The sequence below is a fragment of the Gadus macrocephalus genome, chromosome 7 (assembly GCF_031168955.1).
Source record: "Gadus macrocephalus chromosome 7, ASM3116895v1".
NCBI lineage: Eukaryota > Metazoa > Chordata > Actinopteri > Gadiformes > Gadidae > Gadus > Gadus macrocephalus.
Window position 1 is genome coordinate 26,906,509 of NC_082388.1, and position 10,000 is coordinate 26,916,508.

General features: G+C 48.5%; 1 protein-coding gene across 1 annotated transcript in view; it reads right to left on the reverse strand.

The window, feature by feature from the left end:
• Positions 1–2,681: 2,681 nt before the first annotated feature.
• The window catches only part of LOC132461066 (protein phosphatase 1D-like), an 8,562-nt gene continuing 1,243 nt past the window's right edge, over positions 2,682–10,000 (reverse strand). The window contains exons 2-6 of the mRNA XM_060056134.1: positions 9,080–9,308; positions 7,918–8,042; positions 6,667–6,848; positions 5,821–6,051; positions 2,682–4,838 (exon numbers count right to left, since the gene is read on the reverse strand). Of these exons, the coding sequence (XP_059912117.1) occupies positions 4,722–4,838; positions 5,821–6,051; positions 6,667–6,848; positions 7,918–8,042; positions 9,080–9,308 (884 nt within the window). The 3' untranslated portion in view covers positions 2,682–4,721. The remainder of the gene's footprint in view (positions 4,839–5,820; positions 6,052–6,666; positions 6,849–7,917; positions 8,043–9,079; positions 9,309–10,000) is intronic.

A 10,000-nucleotide genomic window follows, 5' to 3' on the forward strand; every position in this document is an offset into this window, starting at 1 on the left:
GGAGGAGGAGAGGAGGAGGAGATGGAGGAGGAGGAAGGAGGAGAGGAGGAGAGGAGGAGGAGATGGGGGAGGAGGAGATGGAGGAGGAGGAGATGGGAGAGGAGGAGATGGGAGAGAGGCCGTGTCAGGTCCCATCAGAGGGGGGCGCCTCACCCCTCACGGGGGGGGGGCCCTCACAGGGCCACTCCGGGGCCTCCCTGTAGTGGGGGGGGGGGGGGGGGAGAGGCAGAGCCTCTCAGGACGGCCCACAGAGAGGGGCTCTGGCACACACTAACACACACACACACTAACGCGACAACTCATACACATGCACACTAACACATACACACTAACACTCACACACACACACACTAACACATACTAACCTGCTAAAATTCACACACTCATACTAACACACACACACACACACACACACTCACTCACTAACACGATAACTCATGCACTAACACACACTCACACTCGCTCAAAACCAAGCAAATTAAATCAGGCGGAGCAACCGCCTGATTTAATCATCAAACTTTTATGACTCTTCTGAGGAGCGTTGAGATTGAGAGGGTATGCTAAGTGCGTGTGTGCGTCGGAGTGCGTCCGTGCGTGTGTGTGTGTGTGCATGGCATGCATGCACACATTGGCGTTTTGCACAGAGAAACGGTTTTGGACCAGTCCCTTAAACTAACAGGGTTGTGACCTGCGAGCCGACCGCTGTCCTTACCGCCTGTTTAAAGAAACAGGAGGCACTAAAGAGAGAGAACAGGCATGAAGGTATGTTCCTGTTGTGAGATGCTCGCAGCACAGCAATATGGGCGTGGCATTCACCCAGGAGGGTGTAAGGAGCTAAAGTCTTCTCAGCCTAGCGAATGGCAGGCAGTGACGTAATTATCGAGGGCGACTTACAATAAGCAAATTTGTCAGAAGAAAGAGTAAAAACAATATGTCGCTGAGCCTGTCGGTACGTACAGTAGGATGTTCATAGAACCAAGTGCCATGCACTAACTATCACTAGGTTAACCCATTCCCCGTACACAACAAAGATAGCTAGGATAAGATGCTACATGATGCTCATTGCTCAGTACTATTTTTTAAGTGCCAGGACGTAGGCTACAACATACAGTAAGTGCGGACAAGTGACAAGTTTAAACGTGTAGGCTATAGAGTCGTATCAGTACTGTAAATATAAGAAACTGCAAATAAGCAAACTTATTTTTATATTGTCCAAACAAAGGTTCTATACGAAAGAGCTCATTGCACGACGCACCCTTCGTGCTCGTCTCGTTAACGGTAACGCAAAGTCCCCGATGAACACGTCGGCGTGGGCGGGAGTAGGTTTTGACTGCGCGAGGGGAGGCCCGGTGACACGTGATTGGCTGATGGGCTGCGACAGGCCGTCCCAGCGTCACGCGGGCCAGCAGATGCTCGGATGACAGCCGATGAAATATTGAGGCGGAGACACTTGGACCCGTGATGGAGGAGAGGACCCGTGATGGAGGAGAGGAGAGGCGGGAGAGATGGAGGAGAGGAGAGGCGGGAGAGATGGAGGAGAGGAGAGGCGGGAGAGATGGAGGAGAGGAGAGGCGGGAGAGATGGAGAGGCTCCGACCGGCTGCTCGAGAGTGGCCAAGTCACGCCCTTTCCGGTAGAGCCCATGGGACCCATGACATCGAAAAATATGAATGGGTTTCAATGGAGATAAAGTAAGTCTATATGCCCCGGATTACAGATATGTTGTTTGTGGATTTAAATGATAATTTTTCATGTCAAGAGTTTGACGGTTTATTGTGCAGTTAAAAGCTGTAGAGAAAACACATTGAGAAAGACTTGTCTCGTATGTGATGTCACGCTCCCTGCGACTGGCGTGGACAACCGACAATCGCCCCATTGGCATAACTGAAATTCTCCACATGCCCCGACTCATAATGGTTTTCGCCTCTTTCGATGCTTTTATCCTCCCCTTGGAAAAAACTTAACATTATCATACTTCTTCACGAAAATGATTAGTTTTCTTTGCATGAAAAATTATCATTTAAATCCACAAACAACATATGTGTAATCCGGGGCATATGAAGACTGGGACCAGAAAATAATTACTTTCTCTCCATTGAAACCCGGTCATATTTTTCGATCTCATAGGTCCCATAGAGCTCTACCGGAAGTGGCGTGACTTCGCCACTCTGCGCAGTAAGCCTTTGGCACGCAGGCATATTGTCAATGTTCATTCATGTTTAGAAATTCCCTTAAAACTTTAAAGCAACGCAATTGCATTTTCCTTAATCAAATGACAAATCTCAGGGAAGCAAAATTGATTTTTTTTATCCAAAAACCAAATCAACCTTACTTAATCTCAGTTACTTCTTATATTAGAAAGCATGAGACTCTACAGAACCCGATCTAAAGATCCTCATTAAAATATAAGTGAGAATAATTCCTGGCAAGTTCTTCACCCTCATAGCACTAACGTCATTCCATCAGGCTCCTACCGGTCCGAGAGCTTTCCTTTAGCGCCATCTAGTGGCCGGAAACCATGTACTACATATAAATCACAGGCCGGAAAATGCATCTGCACTCTTGGAAATATTCATACAGAAGGGCATAATCAAACCACTACAAATAATCACGAATAATCAATTCATGCCAATTTCTGTTATGTATCTTAAATATGCAAAAAATATAAAACACATACACCAGTTTAGAAATTATAATATATTTATTACCACACCATATCCACACACGTTCAAGTCAGACACCTAATACAGTTCAACAAAGCCAGCCAGCCACCACCTCAACCCCAGGACCAGGAACAGTTGACAGTGAGAAACACAGACAATGACTGACGGTTCACAGTGACGGCACAATAAAAGTCGATCGAAGCGGCATGCCCGAATGACTTGTAGCTGGTTGCATATTCATGTAAAACTGTTGCATAATTACGTACTGTGCAAACAAGACCTTCAAAACTTTGGCAACACACAAAAGACCGGACATAAATCCCCATCGTTCAGGAACACGATGTTTTGAAACATTGTTTGTGCATAATGTCTCAACTGCTTCTAACTTGTTTATGGAAACCATGGCAACCGAATTATGGTGATCCTCCATGACAATAGACTCCTATTTAAAGAGAACATTAGTGAAGGCAGACTCTGTGGAAGACGAATGGCACAACACACCTTTATGCTGACCAGGCCGAGAGACGTATTACACAGCCCATTTCACAGATTCATCCAACAACTGAACAAAATAAATCACTGCTGCCGGTACGATTACAGAGTGGTAAAGAGGGCGCAGAAAAAGGCAAGAAAGCAAGAATGTGAAATGTAACAAAAAAAATCCTCCCTCCTCCTCCCATTGGGAGGTCTTCCTACAGCTGTGATTGACAGGCGCGGTAGATCTCCAGACCAATCAGCGAAGAGATGTCCTCATTGGTCAGGCGCTCAGCCAACCAAAACTGATCTTCTCACAGACCGTTTCACTCATCGGTTACGTCCTTTATACAAAATAGATTCACGATGCACTTCTTTAAAACATCACCTATAGCACCTTTATTACACAGGGGATACCTAGACAAAGCTGAAGAGACCTTTAGGGTCTGTACCATCCAGAACAGAACAGACAATAGCGTTCACCTCATGGTTCGCAATTCATCATTCCCCCAACTTTATGCGTCAGGTTCATCTTACAACACAAAACCAATGTAAAGCTTAGCTGAGACACCAGACATAAATTAAATAGTCAGTGAGAGAAATGGTTCAACCTTGTTCACGCAGCTTTCGCTCGGGTTGAAATATTTCAACTGAACTGAATTTCGCTTAATGTTGAATCACTCGTGTAAAGTTTGCTCGCGCAGGTAACGCAAGGCGAATATTCGCACCTTAAGAGTAAAAAAACAGAAACACAACCAACAGATGTAAAATTATAGTTGTACTATATTCAATGATGTTTACACTTATAAGTGGGCTACATTAAACTCGGATTAAACGTTTTTTAAACCACTGCGTCTTTTCAGATAGGCTGCACATGATTCTAAGTATGAAAATAGATAAGATGACTTTCTAAACATTTCATTACAAAAACATGTAAACATTTAAAAGGTAGGGCTTGACTTGTGTGTTGGCAATTATGTGAGCATGAGGCTGTCCAAATTTTTTTTTTTAGAAAGCTAAAAGGCAAAACTCTTGCATATTTACAAAACAATTAAAACAAAAATTAAAAAAGGTACACAAAAACGAATTAACGGTTCAGCAGCACAGTTCACATGATGAAGAGGAATGTTCAGGCCGGCCAATCAGAGCGCTGCCTCCGCCCCCTCCCAGGGGCGTGCCCTGTGCTTCTCCTCTGGAGGTAAACAGAGACGGGAGGCTGACCTTCGACCTTGATAGTTCAAGACCAAGGGGAGAAGGAGGTCGACTGTAAACTGTGCTTTAGAGATAACGTTTCATTTGATACGAACTGTGTTTCAGGAACGGAATTAAAAGAAGAGATAAACCATCACCATGGTTAGCAAAAATAATAAAATCTTTATCCAAAAATTAAAAAATAAAAGTAAACATTTGTGAGTGGTCTTCGAACCGGTCCATGAGGCAAGAAAAAAATAATAATTTAGAAATATTTTTCTGATAGGCTCCCAAAAAAAAAAGCACGGAAAGTAATTTGTCTTTTAAAAATAATTTCCGTTGATCATACATCAGTTAGCGGTCTTTTAAAAAGCCTCTTTGTTGCGTTACCTGGCTACCACTCCAGACATGTCCAATCTTCATTGTGTCCATCACCACAAATATCCTCCTCTTCCTCAAAGAACATGGCTTCCTCCTCCTCCTCCGTCTGCTGGCCCTTCAGCCACGAGTTCTGAACCGCAGGAAGAGCAGAGAAACAAGTCAGTTAAAACCAGTAAGAACTGGAATAACACGAGTGATGAGAGTTCATCAACGTCCAATTGCAACAGAATATACGAAGGACTTTGAGCCTATTTTATCATTCAGTGGACATTCTTATCCAAAGCGACGTGGATTTCTTTCAGATGCATTTCGATAAAGAGCAGGTCTGGGTTAGGGGGTGCCTTGCACAAGGGGGGCCTCCCGGGTTAGGTTACGGACACAGGGGAATCAGACCCGGAACCTTTTATCGGCAGGGAGTCAAACCTCTTGGATCACTTGGCTATCCCGACATGAACTAGGCCGTTGGGTCGATGCTCTTATCCCAAGTGTGGCTAGAGTTTATCCGATACCGATACCAGTATCGGAAATTCCGCCGATTCTGCCGAAAATACAGCATTGGGTATCGGTCAGTACGCAAGTCAATGCGCCGATCCACTACCATCAGGTGACTCGTTTACCACACAGAGAGCATCACAAACACTACAGTGTTATGATACGTTCGCTAATGGTGGGAACGTCGGAATGAGAATATCGTCAAATCCGACAACGTGTGTTCGAGCTACCAAGCCGGAAAAACATTGATGCTCCCGCTAAACTACAAGAATACAAATTATTATATTATTCTATTATTATAATTAGTGATTCTAAATGTAAATGATCTAGTCAACACTAACAGTAAGTGAACCCGCACTACATTGCTGTCGTAAGAGAACCCTTCAGTAAGAACAAGTGCTATAAGTAGTTACAACGCTAGATGCTGTATCGGTATTTACTCCGGTATCGGCCCAATACTCAAGTTCAGGCATCGGGAAGGAAAGAATTGTATCGGAACATCTCTAAGTATGGCCCAGTGTCTCAGGTTGAATCCGATAGGCCGACCGCAGACGTGGGGGTTCGTACCCTCACCCTTACACCGGCCGGGAGTCGGCCACCCTGACCGCGCGGCCACCCACCTGTCTGTCTTTACAGCCGCTGGCGGGGGGCGAGCCGGGGTAGGGGCCGTTGCGGGCCCCCGCGGCCAGGTCCAGCACCACCTCGTCCTGGTGCATGGGCAGGGGGGCCCCGCCGCGCTCCTGGAGGGCCAGCACCAGCACCGTCATGTTGTCCGCCCGCAGCATCCTCTGCTTCCAGAACACCAGCGCCGTGCGGCCCAGCCGCGCCGCGCACGACTGGCCCCTGGGGCCCTGGGGGACACCAGCGCAACGGTTAGCTCGCTACGGTTAGCTTGCTGCAGGAAGGTGGCTACAGTTAGCGCGCTACAGCCGCGTCGCGCACAGCTGGCCCCTGGGTCCATGGGACACCAGCGCTACAGTGAGCTGGCTACTGTGAGCTGGCTAAAGTTAGCTCGCTACAGTTAGCTCTCTAAAGTTAGCCCGTTACTTAGCCCTTTATTTAGCTTGTTAGAGTTAGCTCGTTACAGCTGCGTGGCTCACGACTGGCCCCTAAGGCCCTGCGCCGCGGGGACACCAGCGGTACAGTTAGCTCCTTACAGTTAGCTCCTTACAGTTAGCTCCTTACAGTAAGCTCACTACAGTAAGCTCACTACAGTAAGCTCACTACAGTTAGCGCGTTACAGTTAGCGCGTTACAGTTAGCCCGTTACCGTTAGCTCGTTACCGTTAGCTCGTTACCGTTAGCTCTTTACCGTTAGCTCTTTACCGTTAGCTCGTTACCGTTAGCTTGTTAGTTAGCTCATACTAACACTTTCGTCCAATGGGTTATAAATGAACCCCATTGAGCCGTATGGATCGACCGCGTGTGACAGAAACACGATGAGTGAGACGGAGAGAGCACACGCACCACCATCTTGTCGTGGCTGTAGCACATGTTGACGGCGTCCTTGGGGGACATCATGTTCCAAAGGCCGTCGCTGCCCAGGATGACGTAGCGGTGGCGCGTGGGGTCAAGGGTCACCACGGCCGTGTCGGGCTCGGGGGAGACCACAAACTCCCCGCTGTAGAAGTCGTAGCTCCAGAGGTCTCCTTGACAACCGGGAAGAGAGAGAGGGGGGATAGTCTGTCAGTGAGTCAGCTACAGTTAGCCCGTTACAGTTAGCCCGTTAGTTAGCCCTTTACAGTTAGCCCTTTACAGTCAGCCCGTTACAGTCAGCCCGTTACAGTTAGCCCGTTACAGTTAGCCCGTTACAGTTAGCCCGTTACAGTTAGCCCGTTACAGTTAGCCCGTTACAGTTAGCCCGTTAGTTAGCCCTTTACAGTCAGCCCGTTACAGTCAGCCCGTTACAGTTAGCCCGTTACAGTTAGCCCGTTACAGTTAGCCCGTTACAGTTAGCCCGTTACAGTTAGCCCGTTAGTTAGCCCTTTACAGTCAGCCCGTTACAGTCAGCCCGTTACAGTCAGCCCGTTACAGTCAGCCCGTTACAGTCAGCCCGTTACAGTCAGCCCGTTAGTTAGCCCTTTACAGTTAGCCCTTTACAGTCAGCCCGTTACAGTTAGCCCGTTACAGTTAGCCCGTTACAGTTTGCCCGTTACAGTCAGCCCGTTACAGTTAGCCCGTTAGTTAGCCCTTTACAGTTAGCCCTTTACAGTTAGCCCGTTACAGTCAGCCCGTTACAGTTAGCCCGTTACAGTTAGCCCGTTACAGTTAGCCCGTTACAGTTAGCCCGTTACAGTCAGCCCGTTACAGTTTGCCCGTTACAGTTAGCCCGTTAGTTAGCCCTTTACAGTCAGCCCGTTACAGTCAGCTCGTTACAGTCAGCCCGTTACAGTCAGCCCGTTAGTTTGCCCGTTACAGTTAGCCCGTTAGTTAGCCCTTTACAGTTAGCCCTTTACAGTTAGCCCGTTACAGTTTGCCCGTTACAGTCAGCCCGTTACAGTCAGCCCGTTACAGTCAGCCCGTTACAGTCAGCCCGTTACAGTCAGCCCGTTAATGTTGTTTCTCTTTCTTTCTGACGAATGTACTTATTTTAAGTCGCTTTGGATAAAAGCGTCTGAATGTAAATATAAATGTAGATTTCTACATGACCCTGCCCACCCCAGACAGCGGTTAAGGGTCAAGGGTCAACACTGAAGAGAGAGAGGAGTCTGGTTTTACCGAGGGCCCGGGCGACCGCGAGGAAGGGGATCTGGTCTATGACCGTACTCCGGCGGACCGGTCCGTTGTGGGTCAGCCGGGGTCTCTTCCACACGACGCGGTTCACCCCAGACTTCTTCATCACACTAGAGACACACACACGGCGGGTTACAAACAATAATGTTATCCAACACAAGGCTAGAGACGACCAGGAAGACTCCATGACTGTAACACCATCTCTGGCCAACCGCCACAGGCATGGAACTGGGTCAGTCAAAGCAGTTCAAAGCAGTTCAAAAATCCACTCCAATATGAACAGCTCAAACTAATCACAATATTTTATTCTACTTTTGCCGATGAGAGACCTACAGGGTCACTGATAGGTCCAGACGGCCGGCTGCCAAGAGGCGGGTCAGCCTTCATGCCGAGCCAGCGGACCAACGACGGGACACCTCATGGGCGGCTGTGACTCAGGAGGTACAGCGGGTTGACTTGTAATCGGAAGGTTGCCTGTTCGATCCCCGGCTCCTCCTAGCTGGGTGTCGAGGTGTCCCTGAGCGAGACGCCTCACCCTCCCTGCTCCAGACGAGCTGACTGTCGCCCTGCGTTAGGGCTTTGACTCCGAACTTCGTTATTCAAATATAATTCGAATATCAAAAAATTTATCAAAATTCGAACGAATATTAGGCAGCCCTTAATATTCGAACCCGTTATGGGCAGGCCAAGAGAGAGAGACGTCGGAGAACCGACGCAGTCTATTCATACTATTGTAATGACCACGGAAGAGGCAGTGAATGAAGTATTGATTGGACAGCGATTTATTAAAAACCTAATAAACCGTTGGAACACGGAATATTGGTAACCACAGCAACGCCGGTAAACAAACCTCGCGAAGCCCAATCCAGGTCTTACTGAGGGCATTTAATGGTCAAAATATTATTAATAAATATTCGAATATATTCGACTATTAATATCAATAAACAAACAAACTTCGAATATGATTTTCGGGCAAAAGTCAAAGCCCTGCCCAGCGTGTCTGACACCGCCGTCGGTGTGTGAAGAACGTGTGCATTTGAATGGCTGAATGTGAGGCAGGAGGACTGTAGAAAGCGTAGACAGAGTTGCCTGAAGGTTCTCCATTAACCCTCAGGACCGGGCACGAAGCCCCGCGCGGACGCCTCACCTGCCGCCCAGCCTCTCGATCCGCTCCCGCTCCTCCGGGACCTCCGGCTTGTGGTCCTGCGTCACCTCCAGCGCCTTCAGCCGGACGTCCGAGTCCTCGTCCCGCTCCCCCACCACCACCGCAGAGTCGCCCACGTGCGCCACGTACATCTGGGTCCCCCGGATCACCACCACGCTGGCCGTGGTTCCTGAGGTGCTGGGCAGGCCTGTGGGGGTCTTGGGCCACTCCGCTGGGGGGGGGGGGGAGACAAGAGACCGGGCAAGAGGGGTACGGGGGACAGGGGGACGATTGGATTAGAAATGGATCAGTCATGAGTCATGACCCCCCCACACGCCTACTCTTACTGTATGTTGTACGTCCTTGCACTTGATAACAGTACTTAGCATCTTACCCTAGCTATCTCTGTTGTGCACGGGGAATGGGTTAACCTAGTGGTTGTTAATGCACGGCACTTGGTTCTAGGAACAGCCTTACTGTACCGACAGCGATATATTGTTGTTTCACTTTCTTTGGACAAATGAACTCATTGTATGTCGCTTTGGATAAAAACGTTTGCGGAAAGTAAACGTAATAATGATCAATAGTTGATCCAGCACTCCCATTGGGTCAGTCAGAGCGAAACTCGCTGCTCATGTTGTCACTGCGGACCCTTTCCTCCGAGGGGGTGGTGATGTCATGAAGGGGGCGGGTAGGGGTCTGACTCTGGGACGATTGGGTAAGGGGTTCGAACCCAGAGCCTCTCAGCCGAGTCTTCCAAACTAACCTCGAGACCGTACCCCACCTCCGGTCCAATGAAGCAAGTGGGACAACAGGTAGTACACGCAGAGAAGAACCATCTCCTCTGTGTGTATATTATCTCAGATGTCCATGACTCACCCTGAATCATTGCGGCCCCTGTGCCGATGCATTGTTCCGACCCTT